The 21612-nt window shown below is 43.2% G+C and overlaps 1 protein-coding gene across 6 annotated transcripts in view; it reads right to left on the bottom strand.

Annotated features, from left to right (window-relative positions):
• Positions 1-20468, bottom strand: part of EEIG1 (estrogen-induced osteoclastogenesis regulator 1) — a 33736-nt gene extending 13268 nt beyond the window's left edge. For 4 of the 6 annotated variants that reach the window (XM_089534855.1, XM_089534854.1, XM_089534853.1 and 1 more), the window contains exons 1-4: positions 20393-20468; positions 16714-17469; positions 1142-1262; positions 632-661 (exon numbers count right to left, since the gene is read on the bottom strand). In XM_089534855.1, coding sequence (XP_089390981.1) covers positions 632-661; positions 1142-1262; positions 16714-16859 — 297 coding nt within the window. In that variant the 5' untranslated portion in view covers positions 16860-17469; positions 20393-20468. Of the gene's footprint in view, positions 1-631; positions 662-1141; positions 1263-14871; positions 15261-15296; positions 15316-16713; positions 17470-20392 lie in introns of those variants that run through there. The other 2 variants (XM_089534857.1, XM_089534856.1) reach the window with 2 other exon arrangements.
• Between the last annotated feature and the right edge of the window lie 1144 nt (positions 20469-21612).

The following is a 21612-nucleotide window of genomic DNA, read 5'->3' on the forward strand; positions in this document are numbered from 1 at the left end:
AGCTGCCACCAATGCTTTGTGCAAGTTGCTGACATCTCCGCTTTTCCCAGGAAATGGATTCCTGAGAGCATGGTGGTGACTGAAGGTAGCCTGAGAGGAAGGCCTATCCTTTTTAACAAAAATGATATTCAGATATAATAATCTTTCTGTATGGTTTCCTTCATTTCCTCATCCAATGGCTAGCACTGGCTCAGAAAGCTCACAAAACAAGAGTTTCTGGTCCAGTGTTTCCAGCAGGCTAACTTCCATCCATGTCCTCTCCCTCCAAAAACGAAGTGTGGCATCCTGTGAGCTGCACTTCCCAGTCTGAAGTAGCCCAGACACAAGTTTGACTATTAATCACTATTAGTCACCATCTCTCCATTGCCACAACTAATGAATGACCAGGTACTTGCCTCTGGCAGTGCAACAGTAAGAATTTAGGACACATGGTATTATGTCTGCCTCCCTAACCCACAAATATCATCAGTAAGACACTGGCTTTTGAACACCACACTGTATCAATTAACTGGTAATCACAATTCTTTTCTTTTGTCCTTAAAACTATTTTAAAATCCCAGAGGAACTTCATTTCTTTCTAACAGTGGATTCAGCAACAGTTTCTGCTTTTCTTTTCTGACATTCTTCTTACCTTGGAATAGGTTTTCCCTCCTTTCAGTTCCTGCAATGAGAAGAAAAGAAGAGGGAGAGAAAGGACACATCAGTATTACTGCAGAGCTAAGAGGAGAGCTGTTCTTCTACTTGTCAGAACATAATTATAGGCGTTCAGGGATTGCTCACTAGACACTAGCCTATTCAAATGAAGATAGGCATCCATCCACTGCTTCAAATAACTTGCTCCCGCACTGGCCATTTAGGTAGGCTATGCTCAGTCTAGAGGGAACCAGTTTCAAAACAGCAACATTTTGCTGGGCACAGCACTGTAAACCAAAATAATGTATTTGCACATGGCCAGCTTTGGCACTCTGTCTGGAAGCATGTATCACCCCTCCTCTGAAAATAGTCATGGTGGTCCAAGAGATGTTATGGTCCTAAAAGCAGCCACTATGTTTCGCTGGTACCACTTAGGCCAGAGGCCAAAGAAAGGAGGGCATTAAGAGATCATTCTTGTACAAAATAATAAAATTTAAAAAATGCTTACCTTGCGGACAGACACACGGCAGATGCAAGGATCCAGGAGGCCTGTGGCAGGATTGGCACTCATCTTACAGACAAAGGTAAATTTCTTCTTCCAGCGAACACAGTTCTCTTGAACTTCTTCCCTGTGTTTTTTAAAAAACGGACAATGCTGGGTGGTCAAGGAACTACCAAGAGATCTTACAATCATGGTACTTTGTCTGTAGACGTCACTCACACAAGGGAAGAAAGCATCATTTGGTTTCTTTAAGTTGAAGGAACACATCATATCTCACCAGGCAGATACGAATTGGTTTCAAGATGGCTGGCGTATGTCATACCCTACTTCGCTAATGCTGAAATTTTAATGCAACACTGGAATTTGTTTGCGTTATGTAACTTGCCTTAAATGATGCATACCCATAAGAAGGTGGGTTAAATATTCTTGTAAATAAAGAGTTAGAATGAAGGAAAGTCAAGAGAGCAGGCTGGTATCTGAGTCATATCTGTCAAAAGGAGAAAGCAGACATCTTGGTTTTATGGGCAAACAAACATGAGAGGAAACATCTAGGCTGCATCTCTTGGCAGCAAGCTGGGCACAGGGTTTAGCAGTAAGAAAATACAGTTCTTCCTTGCACTTGATCTTCAAGGGTAGCCTTAGGGAGAGGGAAGAACACAGACAGAAGTGCACAAATCCTTTTTTCAATGTGAATACTCACAAGCAAAATGTGTGTCTGTGTCTGCATCGAGGGAGGATGCAATTTTCTAAATCAGTAAGGTCCGAATGATCTATTTATAGGTTACCCTTCAGACAATTAAGCTCAGGGCATAATTTTGGAGAGGACGAGAAACAGAGGGTGCTGAGATGACCTGGAATTGGAAGTTCTGTAGCCACAAGCTAGTGTTTTTAAAAGCCTCATCGGAGAAAAAAGGCACCAAAGAGGAACTAGATAAGATTGTGCTTTAATAATTAAAAGCCACTCTCTCCCCACAGGCTTTATATGCAAGTGAACAGAATCAGTGTTGCTAGGATGAAAAGTGCTTTACTATCGCAAGCTTGGGTACCATTTGCTTCTGGCAACTGCATATTCAGGAATACATCTCCCCACAAATCCATGATATGGAAGCTAAGTCCAGAAAAGCTACACACTCCCCAAAATGTAACCCACCCTCAAGTACTTATGTTAATTTTCAAACTCCACAGTAAAAGACAGAAAGAGGATGGATGGAGAAAGAGAGAGAGATTTGAATATAAATATAAATCTATCTCTCTCTCTCTCCATCCTCTGGTAGACTTCTGGATTATTTCTGATGGACCAACACAGCTATTTGCAATTACATATATTCACCTTAGCATTTGACAAAGTAGATCTAGTCTATAAATGCTTATGTTACAATCTTCTTTCTCTGTTAGTCTTAAAGGTGCTACAAGATCCCTTTGTATACTGATCCAGATTGACATGAAAATAAAGAATGTGACTACATTGCTGCAGTACTCCTGTGTCTAACAACTACATTATTGGTTCACTCCAAAACAGTAAACTTTCCCAGGAGAACTTAGCTTCTGTTATTTCTGGTTAGCAAGCAGAGCGTCATGCGGCTCTTTTGAAGCAGAATCCTAGAAATAAGCTTCAGATGGTACCATAAATTTTGGGTTGTCTCTCTCTGTGTGTGTGGCATTCTTTTTTTTGCCCACGTCCTCTCTTTAAAGAAGGAAAATTACAGGGAATGTGTTTTTAAAAGCTGACCTAGGTAAGACAGAAAAATGGAGCATGGTTGCCAGATCTACAATTAGAGAGGGTGCATGCACAGAAAATGAATCATCAAGGTGCCAGTTGGCATGTATGTGTGTGAGACACAAGCCGCCCAGATGGAGGAAAGTGACCAATATTTCACAACTAAACCAAGCCACTGAATAACTAGCCAGAAACAGATTGGTCCAATTTAAAAACATTTTCCAACAACTGAAGAAGAAAAAATGAAAATGAAAAGAGACTAACCCTAAGTGCCAACTCATCACTGGTCTTGCAAGAGACTCTTTAGAAACAGCCCTAGGTCCTGAAGAAGTCAGGCCTGACTTTTTGGCCGGGAAGTATGTGATCCCTGCCAGTCTGAAATATGTGCATTTAATTCCTATTTTTACCCTAGAAACAAGTAAGATATGCAAGTGTAGAGTGAGTCTAAGGCCTGTTACAGACAGCCAAAATAAAGCTGCTTCGGGTCACAGTGGAGATATGATGTTTCAATGATGCATGCGTCCTAAGAGTCCAGAAGCCACACCAAAGCCATGCTCCAGTCCTTAGGGCTGGAGCATGGCTTTGGTGTGAGTTCTGGACTCTTAGGACGCATGCATCATTGAAACACCATATCTCCACTGTGACTCGAAGCAGCTTTATTTTGGCTGTCTGTAACAGGCCTAAGTAAAATGTGTTTCAAATGTGTTCCCTCTCATTGAAAATGTGTTTCAAATATGTTATGCTCCCATGGTATAAGTGTGATTTCTGTGCAGGGCTAAAGATGTCAAGGAGCTGGAAAATAAATCCATATTTTACCTTTTGAAAATGGCCACGAACACTTCACAGTAAAGGAATGATGTTATTTTTTTAAAAACGGTTTATGCTTTTAGATATGCCTTTGTGAATGGTATCTATTTGTTTAAATTTGTTGTTGCTGTGAATACTAAACATGGGGAAAGGAGGGATATATTATTATTATTATTAGTAGTAGTAGCAATAACTCTACTGTTGTGGTGTACAGGCATTTTTAAAAACAAGACACATTTGAAACAAAGACACACATTTGAAAACAAAATTAGAGAGAAGCAAATGAGATAGATTAACAAGTCTTAGTTTGATAGTGCTAAAGACAACGTGGACAGGACCTGGAAAATATAAACTATCTCCGCTTTATTCCTGAAGTCCCAGGCAGATCATATTTCCAGTGCAGCTCATTTTGTACCAAAGTTTCCTAAGGTTTTACCCTGAAAAAACAGAAGCGGGAGAAGCCAAATATCCAACGTCACAGACGTATATATTCCCCAGTGTGCAGAAAGGCCAGATGTACAACTTCCCATTTACACTCTTGAGTTTCCAGAATTATTTAGGCTGGATATTATAAGGGGGGAAAAAGTGTGCACAGGGAAGAAAGAAAGACAGATAGTAGGATCGGAAGAAAGTGGGGATTATTGCTGTCTATGTCAATTGCTGAAAAAAGACAGATGGAAGAAACCAGCCTGCCATTTGCAAACTGCACAGGAGGAAATGTTGTGAAGACCAAAGCAGGTTTGAGGTGCAAAACGAATCTCAGGAGGTAAAGAAGGTTATTGAAAGGGAAGAAGCATTGGAGACAGCCTTTCTCCTGCAATAGAAAAGCCAGGAATTACTCAAAAGGCTTAATAGCTTTGTTTACTTTTCATTCCCGGGGGTCACTGAGCTTTTGCACTATCTTCCTGATTGAAACACACACTTCCCAGGGAGATATAAATCTGGGTCAAGCCCTCAAAGCAGCGCTAATCCTCCTGGGTGATTGCTTGCAACAGATGGCTCCGCCGAGAACGCTGGCGGGGATGCCCCCTTCGCAGCAAGGACCGTGGCACCCTACCTGTCCCTCACCAGGTCGGTCAAGCCAACCTCTTCCAGTAACCTGCTCATTCCCCCATGGTAATAATGTCAAGATAAGAAAAGCAGCAGCCTCCCACCCTCCCCAGTGTTTGGACTTAGGAAACTTCATTTCAGCTCCTAGCTCTGCTGTTATGCTCTACAGTGGGAGGTTTCTATTTTCAGGCCGGCCGCGTGTGGAGGTGTTAATTGGACTGCTTTCTGCCATAGGGTTATTTTTATATTGTTTTCAATGGTTGCTAGGAAGCTTGAGGGTCTTCGAAAATTTGGAGCAGTTTGCTTTTGGGCAATTTTGTACCATGATGAGAAGACTTTCTAGCTCTTCCAGTTGTGGCTTTGCAAGAACAGACTTTTCATCCCTCCCAGCTAAGGAGGACTCATGGACCCAAAGGTCAGGACTAGCTGCAAGCAAAGTGAAGTTCACGGAAGGATGGGAAGCAGAGTTTCATAACTACCATCGACTGTGCTTTTGGGAGTCGGGATAGCAAGGGTTGCTCATATAAAGTATACAACACAAGGCAAGAAGTAATGCTTTCTGATGAAGTACAGCTATGAACTAAGCACTTGTTGTTAAGTGCCATCAAGCTGGTTCCACCTTATGGTGATCCTATGAGTAGAAGACCTCCAAGTCACCCTCTGATCAACAGTACTGTTTAGCTCTTGAAGACTCAAAGTCATGGCATCCTTGACTGTAGCCCATCTCCCTCTTTTCTTATGCTTTCCACCTTACCAAGCATTATGAAAAAAGTAGGGCAGATCCAATTTGGAGACTCCCAAATGCAGGTTAACAAAGTGCCTGGAGATGGGAGATAAATCAGGACAAGGCCACACTGTAGATCAGCTAGGAATATATCACACCACTTCATTTGTCAGGTTTCGTGATGGTTGTGATGCGCTCTGCTGTCCAGATGCATAAGTCACAGGTACTTCAAGGATGGTTTCTACCAAACGTCACAAGGATTTTGAAGAATTGTGCTCATGCTAGAAATATGAGGCAGCAAGAGCATGGTTTTAAGATGCTAAAAATACAATAAATGTGTGACAGAGAAGCTTAAGAGCCAAATAACTACAAAAGCCCAGAACACAATGGCAAAGCTCGGGATCAAAAGCATTTTGTCACGGCCACAAGATGTACGCATGATACAAGCAGTCACCCCAAGAAAGTCACTCATTCGTGACTTCGCTCACATCATCCAAGACAAAACAGCCAAAAATCTCAACAGATGAACCTTCAGCTGTTTCATTCTCTACTTGTTGTTTCTTTCTCAGAACACTGTGGTAATTTGCTAAGCAAAGGAGAGGAGAAAAAGAAAAGAAAGAGCAAAGAAAGGCTTTAAAAAAATGGAAAGGGAATGGCTCAGACACAGATGATGTAAATGTTGTTATCAAGTCAAGTCTGAATTAAATTGTTGACACAGGCCAGCACTCAGATGTTCCAGCAAGCACTTGCTGAAGGTCACTCAAAGTGACTGCATCCTCCTACCCATGAAGTTACACTCATGCTTTCCTATCCCACACAGTGACTGAGCTGCCTCCACCCCAGGCTTCCAACAATCCAATCCTGTTGCTAAATCTGGTCCAAACGCCTTCCGTTTCACCTCCTGACAGAACTAAGAGGCTACACAGAATCCTAAAGATGGAATAAGATTTGTAAGCACCTTCGTCCGGACACAAGTTTAGCAAGAGACTGTCAGTACATGCTCTACCAGGATGGAGCATAAATAGGCCCAATTGGACAAAATGTGCACAACGAGGCCAGGTCAGGGAGACATTGAGGCATGAAATCGGAACAGTAATGTTTCATCAGAGATAAAGAGCCCGCTGCTAAGAGCACATCTGAACTTGATTATCTGCCACTTGTAAACAGACAGCAATTGCTAAGAAACACTGGATAAGAGTAGCCAGGCACGCAATGCACACAGATTATATGTGAGATGGAGCATACTGCTTACTGTAGTCACAACTTTATTATAAATCAGTCACAGAATCAACTTTTGCTTCAGTTTTTCGTTCTTTGCCTGGACTGTTGATAGCACCATTTCAAGATCATGGTCTAATTTCTAAACGCTCTTCCTAAGGCTACCAGAATCTCTGGATTTGGAGTAATTACTTCTGTTTTTCTCTTTTACCAGTGGTTAAACTCTGCTGTTGAGAGCCTTCAGACGTTTCATTAACAATGAAAGCTTGGGATCTGAACCTGGAAGAGCTTCCATCTCTTTGTTCTGACACTCTAGCATTTGTTTCCACATTTCTTCACATTCTCCTAAGAGATTTTAACTCCTGTAGCTATGGCTGTATGAGTACAATCTGAAGAGCCCCTAAGCCACTGCATGCAGAGGCTTAACATAACCCTGTAGCATTGCACCTTAAATCAAAAGAAAGACAAAGAAAGCATTGTTTGAGATGAGATTATGAATTATGGTTGGTTGTCACGAGAGAGAAGTGAAGCAGACCACAAACTGGAATAGGTAGTTTGTACCCAAAGTCTTGCTGCTACATCTTTAGGGGAAAAAACATGGATTGCTTTTGGTCAGTAGCCAGGGAGATCTGCCAAAGAGAATTATCACAAGGGTCAGAAAGTGAGCTCATGCTGCAGTTCAGGGCAGATGTGTCTCAGCAGAAGCAGCGCAATAGATGTGCAGGCAATGCTCGGCTGCAGAGAAAAACATTCAGACATTTCAGCAACACAGTTGAACATCCTGTCACAAATTCCTGAGTTGGCCAGGAATGCTTTTTGGAGTTTGCTGTCTAATCATCAATTTTGGAAAGAAAGGGGTAGGCAAAAAGGTTTTTTGCTGAAGCCACTCCACAGGGAGTCAAGCTTCAGTTGTCTCCTGAACTATTATTTAACATGTAAATTCCACTTACTTTGGGTGACTGAGGTTAAGTTAGTAAAAAGGGTGGGTAGCGTTTTACTGGTTTGCACCGTATTTTGTTTTATTTTAATAAGCAGCTGGCGTTATGTTCCTGCTTGAAATTGTTACCTGTAGGCATTAAAACAGGATCACATGTACTGAAATGATGACAAATTGAGGCCAATCAGCCAAGAAAAAGTAATGATTAAGCAGAGAAGCAGATAATAAGCACCATTCTTTTCAGGCCATGTTGACACATTCTGAACAATACAGAAAAATTGATTATATACACAAAATCACATCCTGTTATTCTGGATATGAAACAACTACCACCCCCCTGTAGTATATTCTTAAACACAGGTCAGAATGCTGCTCTATAAAACAAATATGGATATAGCAAGCACTCCTTTTATGCCCAGATAGCTTCACAAAAAGGGTGAATGATATGTGGAAACTGCCATGTGTTGCTATGCACTGTAGAGCTCTGAGCAATGTAATTTTGAGGCTAATACCAGAACTGAAATGGAGACTGACATCAAGTCACCTCACCTATTTGTTAAATTGGATAATGGGATGAAATGGAGAGAGATAAGAGTCAAGAAGTTTTAAGATCATTAGGCGAAAGCTTTGGAGGCACATTCTTTCCTGCCAGGCCATTCTAAAAATTGGGATTTGGCTTATAGCATTAGCAAGCGTTCCTGAGAAGTGAAAGGGGACAGTTGGGAGCTTAACCCAGAAAGCCATTATCTACACACGATTATGGATAGCTGAAGTCAGGAGTGGAAAACTACTCACGGTCCAATTAATTTGCAAATTTTTGTTTTTACAGGAAATTATACGTTCTGGCAGTTCTGCATGCCATAGAGAAACAGGGTCTGTGAATAGCCTACCAAGCAGATAGTCAAAAGGCAACCAAGCTGACTTCTAGATGCTGGGGAAATCACCCACCATTTGTGCACAAGCTTCCCAAAAGTATCTGTGTGGCTAGAAAGAAAGAAAGATTCTTTCATCAGATGCAATAAACCTGATTCTATAGGATCACACATTTTTAGAGTCTTGGTTCCAGAAGGGTATTATGAAACCAGAGCTCCTACACACATACCAGCAAGGTCCCCTCTTCCTTTTCTTTTATCATCTCCAATTCATCCCTTATAAATGGCTCTGCCTAAGAACCTTGCCCTAATATAAAGCTAGATTAATACCTGCTGTGAACTTTTCCCTTCCTTTTCTCTCTGAAGGTACAGTGTTTAAACAAAGGGTAAAAAGGAAGTGCCAGCATAACTCATATTATATAAGAGAAGTTATATACGGTATATAAAAAGAACCTTAATTAAACAAGAGATTAAAAGCTCAACAGGCTTGGGCATGTCCTGTTCTGCATCAATGCCAGGTGCTGCCCAAGCCCATTATCAATATTCAACCAATCACCACAAACATTACCAAATATCATGTGGCATTTTATTGTATAGTACAGAGTTCAATTCTGGGTGGGGAAAGAGAGAAAGCAACCTGCATTTCTGCATTTTAAACATGGCCAAGAACGATTTAGCAATGCCAAGCTCACAGGTTAAAGGCAACAGGTCTTTATTTAGAAATCTCTACTGCCCTGCCCAGCTTGATCTCTTTTTTAACTTGACTTGTGGCACTGTTTTAACTGTAGTTATTTTGATTGCTTTATGTTACCTCTAAAAGAAGCCAGATGAACAGAGCTATGAAGGCCAGGGCCCCTAAATCTTTTTGTACAGCCATCTAAACCCGCATCTTTAAATTACGATATCCTGACCCTATATGAGTACCAACAAGGCTCATAATCACAGAATTGATCACAAACAGCAATAAACCTGAGATCACAAGGTAACTACCATGACCTCAGCTCAGCTCATGTCCCAATTATAGTGGCCTGGATTCCCAAACTGATAAGAGCTCTGTAACACTAAGCATGGTCAGGCCTGGTTAGTACTTGGATAAGCGAACTGCCGAAGCGTACAGTTGCTGTAGGCTATATTCAGAAGACGACAATGGCAGACTCTGAATACTCTTTGAATAAGAAGGCCCTATGAAATTCAAGGCTCTAAATGGACAGGCGATTTCAAGGTACACACTGTCTAACATGTTACAGAATCACTGCTACCATTAAGAATAGAAGAGCATTCTTACTATAGAGGAGACGGTATGTATACAGAGCTACCATTGCTGATTATGGGACAGAAGAATGTGCAGATGTGGAGTCAAAATGGGTTTTTGATGCTAAGGCTGCAGTTTACATTATTTTTATGCTTTGAAATAGCCTGCAGAGAATACATTATTAATACAATTTCATGGGTGAAGATGAGGCTGAGGTTCTGAGTTTGCTTCTTCTGGTAGAAAGAGGGAGGAAGACTTTCACTGATTCTCCCTTCGGCCTGCTTTTTGTACCTTCTCTGTGGGGATAAGGGAGACTCTGCAGGCAGGCTTCCTCCTGTTGCTGGTCTTGATCCTGCCAAATCCAAACCACTGTAATTATACATAGATGCAATGACCAATTTTATACACCAAGACTTGTTACGAGCCAGTGATTTAACATCCGTACTCTTCTAATAAGCTGTATTTAAAGATACAATCAAAGAATGACTTGAAAGAATTGAGAAGTGTGAATGCCATGGTGCAATTCTTATTTGTCCCCAACACTGGAACTTTGTCACCCAGCTAAACTGGTTGGCAGCAAGCTAAGCACTTCTTCACACAATGTGTAATTTACTCAGGAAGTGATCCAAAGGGAAAGAGTTAACCAGGTGTTTCAATCTCTCCCACTGAGATCAATGGGGCTGAAAAGTGCTTAATTTGACCAGGTCAAAGGCCACTAGCATAGATGGCTCCTAGAGAGAAATAAAATTCTACCCATGACTATCTTGCCCTGGTGCCTAAAAACAAACAAACCCTACAATCTTGGTTACTAAGAACGATTTCTTTCCAAATCCTGGATAAGTGAGGGTGACAACCTCCTAAGCCTTGTTTGGAAGACATCACCTTGACCTAAGACAGATCTTTTTTCAAACCTGTGAGGCATCATAAAAAGCTGAAGGAGTCCCTTTTCCGGTTCATTTGGCTGGAGAATCCCACCAATCAGTGGAATTACCCCGCCTTGCTTGGACACATTTTAGTTAGCATCCTCCAATTTGTCTCTTCTAAGGGTTTAATGAACTGAAGTAACCTTCTGAAAAATATGACTGTACTTCGCATTTTTCTTAGCAACAGCATCCCTGATCTGATGCAGGAGGTGGGACTCATGGGAAGCCAGTGGAAAGAGAAACAGCTACTAGAGGAAGAATTTTGTTCCCTGTGACTCTTCCACAGATTCCCTCCCTCTCTCTTTTGCTGAAACTAGACTATTCATCTTGTGAACATAAGCACAACTGTTTCTAACCAATGGAAACAATTCCTCAAAATGCAGGCCATACATGTGATTCAGAGTCATGCTCAATGGTGCCACACTGAGAGCAGCTCAGGATGAGGAGGCCGTAATCTGCACTATGGCTGCAACATGTTCAGGGACAAAGAATAGGTTTGCAGGAAGAGGAGAAGAGGCCAAGGAGAATGGCTTCATTCTGCAGCAGAGACACACTCCCAATCCTAAAAGGAAGGCTTTAAGACTGAGGGACTGAGGGACTAGCAGTACCAAGCAGGAAGGCATTGAAGATTGGCAGAAGCCCATCTGCCTTATGGCACAATCCACACAGAGGCTAACACACTCTGCTGAAGAACTGGCTCCAAGCTCGGCTTGGTCAACTGGGTCAAGAGCTGCCAAGTGAATGCTGAAAGGCAATGTCAACCTTAAGAAATGATTAGCCAGAAATACAGTGATCCTGCTACAGCCATGTAGGGGAACCTGGGTCCCTCCAGATGTTGTTGGACATGCTATTGTTGGAATCGAACGGATGGTGATGGTGAGGGTTTAGTGCAACATCTGGAGGGACATAGGTTCCTCATCTCTGCACTAGTAACTTGAACTGACAGAGTGCAAGGCTGGATCGATTCACAATGTGCTGGTTGTAGGACAATCAAATGGTCCAATATTATTGAAAATATACCCTTTTCTTGACCTGATCAGTGCCTGGGTCAAACGGATATTCCAAGTACAGACAAGAGATTGAGAGCATTCTAGATAGTTACCAATCTAAGCTCTTGTGTACAAGGTCCCAGGGCATGGTTTGGATGCACAGACACCGGGAAGCTGAACAGGTCTGGGCAGCTGGCAGCACCGGGTGTCTCCTAAGGATAACTTTGATGGGTTGGGTGTTGGATTTCACTTTGTGTTTTCACTCTTTGTATATGTTTTAAATGTACTTTTGCCACTATTAGCTGCCTTGACTGACATGGAGGGAGGAAGATGGCAGCCAGTTATGCTTATGTATAATGGGAGATGTGATTGCATCCAAAGTCAAGCTCTTACTGATTTTATCCAAGCGGCTCTTAGCTGCCCCCCTCCACGTGTTGTCATACTCGAGCAAAGTCAAACAGAAAAAAGGATGTTGGAACACACAGAAGGCCTATGTCCTTACATAACAGGATGCAGACCTCTGTAGGACGGAAGTTTTTATCACCTCTTTCACAAAAAAGAGCGGCACTTCTTCCGATGGTAGACTATAGCACAGAAAGCTCAGCTCAGAGGACCAAGCAGCAGTTGATGCTGGTTTCCGTTTGTGATGATACACACAGCTGCAAGAACTACAGCCCTGATGAAAATGCAAAGCACAAGAATCAGTGGCCATAGTGTGGCTATATCATATCTGGAAGAATTGTGTTTATACTTCAGGGATGATATTTATACAGACTACTCTTTCACACAGCTTCCCTGCTCTCGACTCTTAAGAAGAGTTCACTCCGATGCCAGAACCATCTGGACCTTCCCTCTGACTAATTGGCTTTTGAATTTCCACTGGGGAAAAAGATCATAACTACTATTGCTAGACGTTTCCATGTGCTGGTTTAGACTTTTTGTTTTGGAAAGCGGACAAGAGCAAACAAACAGTATGAACACACTCGCATGTGATACAGCCATCTGTGCAGTCTGCAACCCCATGTTAAACTACTGCATTGCAACATGGCCGCCACTAACATCAAGCTATATTTAAAAGCCACCCCTTTTCAAAGGAGCCATCCCAACCCAGGTCAATATTGCATCCTCATAGGACTCAGGTACATATTAAGAGGAGCTCATTGTCAAGGAACACACACAAGCTTGCTGGTACAAAAAAGCAAAGTCCTGATTTCAGTGGAGTGGCTATGGTTAGCATTAGGAGAAAGATATTCTTTTTTCGTTGACCTTGAAGTTGTACTCTGACACCAAAATAGGTTTGGTCACCCCTCGGCAACTGGCTTTATGAAAGAGAGCAACAAGTGTTTCTAGCAGTGGAATAAAATCAGTAAAGTAAAGCACTCACTGCATCTGGAATAGAAACAGTCTGTGAGAGCAAGTGGGTTATGAAGAAAAAGCCGGCCATGTGTAGTTTAGAAATCTTTGTAGTGAAGTTCAAACAAAGTACTAAGAGGGAAGAAGGATTCTGTGCAAACTCTGTAGTAGTCAAGACTTGGACATAGGTAAGAGTCTGCAGTTTTCTTTATCCCTGTCTCCTAGTCCTGAAGTCTCCTATTCCAAAACTCCCTCCACCATCCATATGAGCATCAACCCACTCCAGCCTTAGGCAACATCTTTCTTCTCGCCTTAGCCCTGCAACAACCTTGTCACCACATCATCATATCCATATGTTTTACATGCCTATGTCTACTCATACAGTTAGATTATAAAGGTCCTTCCTGGGCACCTGTTCACTCCATGCATTTGGGGAAGGAGTCCAAGTACACGAAAGCTAATGCTAACTTCTTTCTCTTACTGAAGTCTGAAAAGTGCTACAAGATCTCTTTGCATACAGCTATGTAGAGACCCCCTTGCTTTTTCCTAGACAGGAACAATTCTGACCCCAGAAATGCCGTGCAAACATGCACCCAGAGAAGGAGGAATTCTCTAATTTATTTCAGTCTTAGAATTTGCACATTCCCCCATTGCCAATTTCTTAACAGAAGGGATCTCTGGCCACGGTTTTAAATAGCTAGCCTACACGCCAAATTCAATAATTAGCATTGATCTGTAAGAATGACGACAGAGGGAATATGCTGGGATAAGCTTATCAGAGCCAGGTTGCCATGCAAACAAAATACTGGCACGCTTGATTTTAATGTGACGCCTTGCAGATCTTGGGAGACAACAGGGAAAGGAATGGTAACCACAGAAATATCTCCTCACTTTAATACAAGCAACACCCATTTGTAACCATATGAGAAACTGGCCACGGATCTTGTTTACTGAATGTAATAAGCAGAACCTATATAGACCAGCTGCAGTTATGTTATGGCACTGAGAAACCTATCACAAGTCTCAGTTATCTGTACTTGGAAACTGATCTGATTGTAGGAGAGGAAAGAACTCAGTGACTTTCAAATTCAAATACCTAAAATGCACAGCTCCAGGGAGTGTGCAAAAGGGCACATTTCTGAGAATCCAGATTTCTTAAACAACTAGAAACCTCCACATGATCTGAAGCCTTTTCCAGGATTTTGCAAATTCCTGACTTCGCTAAGTCCTAATGCCTTTGTACAAGCTGCTCTCCAAGTGTTTCTGCCTCAGTTATGGGAACCATATGCTGAAAAGGAAAAGGCTACAAGAAGGACACAAGAAAGGAGCATGTACTGAAGAAGGTGCACTTCCCTCTATGCCTAGCAGTACTACTAGTGTATATAATACAAACAAAATGCAGACACTCCTAGGCTTGAAAACAGCATGTTGTTTGTGGGCAACAAGATTAACGTTTCTACATTCTCCTTTCAATTTGTGGGTGTCAAGAGGCTTGGTTGTACTGCATTTCAGCCCTACACCTGGCTGGCTAGTTTACATTTCTAATCTCACCATAGGATTTATGCCTTAGTGAGCGAGCAGGGTTCCAATTTTTTATAAAATGTGTTTCTAATAAACACATTTGTTCCCCATTTTCTGCCAAAAACAAACTAACAAACCCATTTACATAGAAGTTAACATACTTTCCTTTACAACTCCTCCCAAGAAGTCTGCTCAAGCAGAAACTATCCCAGGAAAAGTAGACTGGTATGTAGTTTCATGTCTTGCTTCTAAACAATACTTTGCAGCAAACAAACACACCCATCCAGCATCTCTGCAGGTAGAACAAATAGCTCTCACAAACAGTCAGGGAAATCAAATATACTGGACACATTTTTGTCCAGGCTCCAGTTACCTAACAGATTTGTGACCACCATGTTATCTCCCCTTCAGCGTGAAAGATTGCCATCAACAGTCCCCCATCTTTCTCATGTGTTTCTATAATCCTATCCATCACAACTGTGGATTATTGCTGCTGCTGTTGTGTGCATTCAAGTCATTTCCGACCCATGGTGAACATATCATCGGGTTTTCTTGGCAAGTTTCTTCAATGATGCTACCTTGAGTTTCTAGAGATGGCAAGAAAAGAGTGCAGCTGACATCACACCATGAAGCTGAGTTGAAAGGGAACACATTTCCACCTGCTTTCAGCTGGGGCAGACAGCCCATGGATGGGAGGGTGACTGATCAGGCTGCATACCCTACTGCCAGTTTTCCACTTTGTTGTCTTATGAGTAACCAAGCCTGTAGAGAGCAAAAAAATGCATGCATTTGGCTTACATTAGAGGCAGTTTCTCTGCTGGAACACGTCTGCGCTCTGCAACCACCACATGCAGAGCCCCCAGCTGAACTTCAGCCAGCAAAGGGAGAAAGCAGCAGCTAGCAGCAGCTACATGAGGGTAGTAGCAGAAGCAGCACTAGCACAAGCAGAGGGAGCAGCACCCCTGCATACAAGGTCAACAAGGAGGAGTACTGAGCATTACTTGCAAGCAAGCAGACAGCCAATCGAGGTACAGAGGGGATTAATTCCTTCTTCTTCACAAATTCCTGAGATAAGCTGCTTTAACCCAAAGCAGGGTCAAACTAGATTGGGGCAAACTGGAGAAAAATAAAGCCTCAAGAATCAGGGACTGGTTCGATAATAAGGAGGAATCCAAATCTTTAAAACTAAACCACAGATTTTGGCCTCTGGGTAGGATCAAAGAAGGCTTCTTTCTGGAAGCATTAGCAAAAGAAAAACATTCTTGCCATGATGTTTGCCTTTGTCCCTGCATGTTGAGACTGAAGGGACAAAAGCCTGACTTTGTGCTGCTTGGTTAGAAAACAATCATCCAAAAGACCCGTAACACCCAGTTCTGTCTACCTAGAGACCTACATGCTTTCGTGCTGATAAAAGACTCTGTAAGTCACCTGCCATGAGTGTTTACCAAGAGCCTTGAAGAGCAAGTCCAGAACTGTTTTGGAATTTGTATTGGTGCGGTGCTAGGCAATAATCAATGGGCACATAGCTGACAACAAAAGCTACATTGGATTAGCAGTTACTGTGAAACACAACAGCCCTTTTTTTTCCCCCAAGCAAGAGAAAACTAGATTACAGATGCAACTTTTGAACAACAACAAAAAACCACACCCTTGTATGGAATCAGTCTTAGGATTCTGTCGTTTAAATTTCTGTTGGAATGCTTTAGTGTACGAAACTGATTTAGGGGCATAAAAAGGAACCACACATGAAGCCTAGCAGGATCCGACAGTGTGACTTTTCAGAACAGGTTTCCAAAGCAAAATGCTCCTTATAAGTCTAGAATAAAAGCTTCAAAAGGAATCAAAAGCAGCACAAGAAAGCAACGTTGAGAATGTATCTTTGCAAATCCCAAGTTCCTCAGTACATATTAAAACACATGTTCCTTACCATCTGGGCAGCTGGAGTGTGGGAAAGTAAGGTGATGTGGACTATAAACACTTTTTGTTTGAAGGCCCTAAGAAAGAGAGCACCCAATTTCCTAAAGAATTCAAGAATGCCATATAGCAAGCCATAAAGGATCGTCATTCTTCATCTCCCCAACCCCAGACAGAAAATGGGGTTTCCATTCAGACTGTGTGTGATGGGGGAGTCTCTTACCCAAAGCAAATGGCTCAGTAAAACAGATATCAAATGGGAAAGAGAGGGAGAAGGGGCACCACATGAATAACTTCTTACCTGGAAGACAAAGTGGCAAAATCCCCTCCATCTAGCAGCCTGATTTTGCAGAAGAGAACCCCGTTCACAAAAGGTACCGCTGTCAGCTCCTCTAAAGTGAAACTGGTTTGAAATTTGAACTTCTTTTTCTTCATCAAAAAAGCCATGGGCGAATTCAAAGACGATCAAAATCAAAATAATAATAATCTAGAAACACCAATTTAAAAAACAGTAACAACAAACCACCACCAAGAATAATCAAAGAGCAACAGCTCTAAGTACAAACAATAATGCCTGAAAAGGCGAAAACGCAAACTAAAACTTAAGAAAAGATATTCCCCAATCAGTCCGAGATACAAAAAAAATCTAAGAGCATGTGTGAAAACTGAGTTCAGATGAAATGGCAGCTTAGCTTTAAATGAAAAAGCCTCCTCTCTCTTTGGTGGTCAGACGTGGCTATAGTATCATTGCTGATAAAGACTGTAGGTAAGGAGACGACGGGCAAGTTAAGTCTCTGGTTCATCTCCAAGGGGCAGGAAGGAAGGGGAGGAAAACCCAAGCTCCAGACCAGCAGGAGCTCTCTTGATCAGAGGCTGTGGCACTCTGTTTCTCCCAGGGCCTGACTTGGAAGCATTGCTGGCTTTGCTCTGAGCTGGTGTACAGCGCACAGCCCAGGCTCTAGAGTTCCAGTCTCCTCCCCTTCTGCCAAAGCTTCACGTGGCTAAGTGCATCTGCTGCATACGCGGCGGCAGCGGCTCATACAGGTTTCTTCTCAGTCTAAGAAAGAGAGAGAGAGAGAGAGAGAGAGAGAGAGAGAGGTGGTTTAGTCCAAGCCTGTTGTCAGCGCCTCCCTCCGTTACAGCCTAATTATAGATGGATGAATATTGAAGCCTTGTGGCACATTCATCCTAAGAAGGAACTCAGGTTGCTTTCCAAAAATCCCAAAATACCATCTTTTCATGCATCTAGCAGATGCCACCCAAATCTGTTTTTATATTTTCTCGTGCTGTCCATCATGATTATTAGATTTTCAAGAGGTATCTTCAGCAAACGTCCGCATAAACAGAGCACCTTTTTCCAGGTTAACGCAGCTACATCTTTGAATTCTCATAAAAGGAGGGATGCTTGAATATATACGCTCGTTCTGGCACACATGTGCATGAGTTCTCTTGCTCCTACTCACACACACTGTTCTGATCAAGAACTTTCAAGAGAAAAATAATAGTTCATATGTGGCTGGCTGTGTGTGTGGTGTGCCTTTGAGTTGGTTCTGACTTAGTGCGACCCTAAGACGGAACCTACTATAGGGTTTTCTTGGCAAGATTTGTCCAGAGGAGGTTTGCCCTTGCCTTCCCCTGAGGCTGAGAGAGTGTGACTCACTCAAGGTCACCCAGTGGGTTTCATGGCTGAGCAGGAATCGAACCCTGGTCCTGAGTCATAGTCCAGCACTCAAACCACTATGCCACGTGGCTGGTAAATACCAGGAAAACTCATTTTCTTCCTCCAGCCTTGGCTTTTCAGCAGCTAAGTACAGTAGTCTCTCCACATTTACTGGGGCAGGAGCGCAAGACCCCCCCGAAAGTGGAAAAACTGCAGTTAAAAACCCCCACTATATTCTTTTAACCTGAGTGAACACTTATCTAGGAATCTCTAGGTTCTCCACTGCAACTCCTATGGTCAGTATCCACAGGAAGCTGAGTATAGAATTGCGCTAGAGGACCTACAAGTGCCTAGATAAGTGTTTTCTCTAGGAATTTCTAGCTACTCCAGCGCGACTCTATGGTAAACCTCTGGCAGAGCCATGCTGGAAGACCTAGAGCAGTAGTTCCCAACCTTCCCAATGCTGCAATCCTTTAATATAGTTCCTCATGTTGTGGTGACCATAGAGGAGCAGTGTCTCGGTTCCTAAGACCATCAGAAATATACATTTTCCAATGGTCTTAGGCAACCCCTGTGAAAGGGTCATTTGACCCCCAAAGGGGTCCCAAACCACAGGCTGAGAAGCACTGACCTAGAGCTTCCTAGAGAGAACCTATTAATCAAATCAGTGGATAATCAAATCCACAAAGGTCCAAGCCGCAATTGTGGAGATCTGACTGTACTCAGTTTCCTCACAGTGATGGGGAGGAAGCATGCGGATCATCTGCTTAAAGCATTACAAAACAAGATTAAAACCCACCTGTCTTTGACAAAGCCTCAGATCCACCTTAGTACCATCAGGGGCGAAAGTGCCTGGATCCAGCCAGCCTGCTAGCTCTACAGGGCAAGTAAAGGTGACGGCTGGTCCTCTGTGTGTTTGCGTAGGCCTGCAATCGGTCACCAAAGCAAACTCCAGTTAGGAGTTACTGATTGCAAAGAGTCTATAAAATGCTGAGCCTGCCAAGAGCCTAATTAAGCCTGCGATATGGCTTTCAAGAGCCTAGCCTTCTCCTAACATCCTTCCCCCGCCACAACTCAATTTTTACCTCCAGGAATACTTCTAGTTTCAGTGTCACAAGTTCAGGCTGACCTCCAGCCTGTTGTGTTTGGCTCTATTTCGTGTAAGCAGCTGGCGGAGGTGGCTCCTGGAATCCCAATGGTGTTGCAAGCCTTCCGCCAACTTGGCCTCAGCGTCATACAGAGAAATTGACCCACTTCCTCCTGACGTGAGGCCATCAATGCATCTTTCTCTGTGGGAGAGTGGTCTGAACGCCGGGAGAGGAGGACTCCAGGAGATTCAAATCCCTGTTCAGATTCCAAGTTCAAGACTTAAGTCCCTGCTTAGCCATGGAAACTCACCGGGTGACGCTGGGAAAGTCACAGACTCTCAGCCTCCGGAGAGGAGGACAACGGCAAACCCCCTTTGAATAAACCTTGCCAAGAAAGCCCCTTCCCCACCAGCCTCCTCTTGTCCTTCTGCGTCTGGGAGAAAGATGGGGGCCTAAAAAGGAAACAAATGATCACGATAAATCAAGTCAAAAGGATGAAAAGAAATTGCAATAAAAAGCCTGAGCCCCCTCCCAAAAACCCCAGCTCCTCACTGTAAGAATAGCCCCCCAAAACCCCAAGACTCCTGAAAGAGCCCCCAAAGAAAGCCCTGAGAGACCCCCAAACTCCCCTCATCTCCCACTCTCTCTGAGACCCTCAAACTCCCCTCAGAGACCTCCCAAATCCTCTCAGAGACCCCTTCAAGCTCTTCAGAGACTCCAAACACCCCTCAGGGACCCCCAAATCTCCTAAGAGACCCCAACCCCCCTCACAGACCCCTGAGACCCCACAAACTCCCCTCAGACCTCAAATCTCCTCAGAGACCCCAAAGCCCCCTCAGAGACCCCCAGACTCTCCTCAGAGACCCCCAAAATCTCTTAAGACCTCCAGAGACCCCCAAACTCCCCTCAGAGACCCCCAAATCTCCCCAGAAACCCCTAAATACCTTCATAGACCCCAAACTCCCCTCAGAGACCCCCAAGCTTTCCTCAGAGACCTCAGAGACCCCCCAATCCCCTCAGAAACCCCTAAATACCTTCAGAGATACCCCCAGCCCCCCTCAGAAACCCCTATCCCCCCCAATGAACAGACCAATACGACCCCCAGCTGTCCCTGTCTGTGGGTTCTCCCCCTTCTGTGCCCTCCCTCGCCCCTTCTCCTCCCCCGGGGGAAAAAAGCGGGGAAACGGGGCTTTTTGGGGAGGGGGGATGCTGTTGGTCTGCTTCCATTTTACCTCCGCTTCGACTCTAGTCTTAGGGCTCCTTCCCGCTCCTTACGCTTTCCCTGCTACGCCAACTGCGCCCGCTACGCCACCAGCGTAAGAAGGAGGAGGGCGGGGACGACGACGAAAAAGGGGCGGGGCTATGGAACGCGTGCGTAGGAGGCGTGGCTTCTCTAGCCTCATTCTCTCCAGGGATTGGACAATCGGGTTGGAGCGGGGAGGGGGAGGAAAAAGAGAGAACGAAGAAAGGGGATTGGTGGATGGGAGGAAAATTCTTCGCTTTCCCATTGGTTGGTTTGTGGCCGCGGCGGGGTCGCTGATTGGAGGGGAGTGGCTTCGCTCAGGCCGCCAAGGCCCCGCCCTCCGCCTGTGGGTTTTATGGGTTTTACCTCAGAAAATGGGGATCAGACAGAAAAGGAGGGAAAGTGAGGGAAATAGGGACATTATAGTAATTGAGATATATATATATATATACACAGACACACTGATATATATATATAATTCTATATGTACATATATATAACACTATATAATTATATATATATATATACTGTACAATTCTATATATATATACATACATACACACATATAATTCTATATATATAATTATATATAAAATTATATATCATATATGATGTATATAATGATGATATAGAATTGTATATAGATTTCTATATATATATATATGTATATATAGAATTATATATCTGTGTATATATATATATATATATATATATAGAGAGAGAGAGAGAGAGAGAGAGAGAGAGAATACACACACACACATATATATATAATTTTATTTATATTTCCCCCCTGTTCCTGTGGATCAAGGTGAGATTATATCAATAAAACAATAAAATACAAGTATAAAAATACAGATAATAAAACACTAACAATATAATCATATACATACACACACACACACACATATATATATTGCTCCTCCACCGTCAGAGAGCGGGAATAGATTGGGGTGGGGTATGTATGGCTTTCCAACGGTTTGTTGTTGTTGTTGTTGTGTGCCTCCAAGTTGCTTCCCACTTATGGCGACCCGAAGGCGAACCTATCCTGGGGCTTTCTTGGCAAGATTTGTTCAGAGGAGGTTTGCCATTGCCATTCCTTGAGGCTGAGAGAGTGCAACTTGCCTAAGGACACCCAGTGAGTTTACATGGCTGAGCAGAGATTCGAACCCCGGTCTCCAGAGTCATAGTCCAGTGCTCAGACCATTACAC

Source organism: Sceloporus occidentalis, unplaced genomic scaffold, assembly GCF_023333645.1.
Source record: "Sceloporus occidentalis isolate IW3139 unplaced genomic scaffold, rSceOcc1.0.p SCAF_8, whole genome shotgun sequence".
NCBI classification, from domain to species: Eukaryota; Metazoa; Chordata; class Lepidosauria; order Squamata; family Phrynosomatidae; genus Sceloporus; species Sceloporus occidentalis.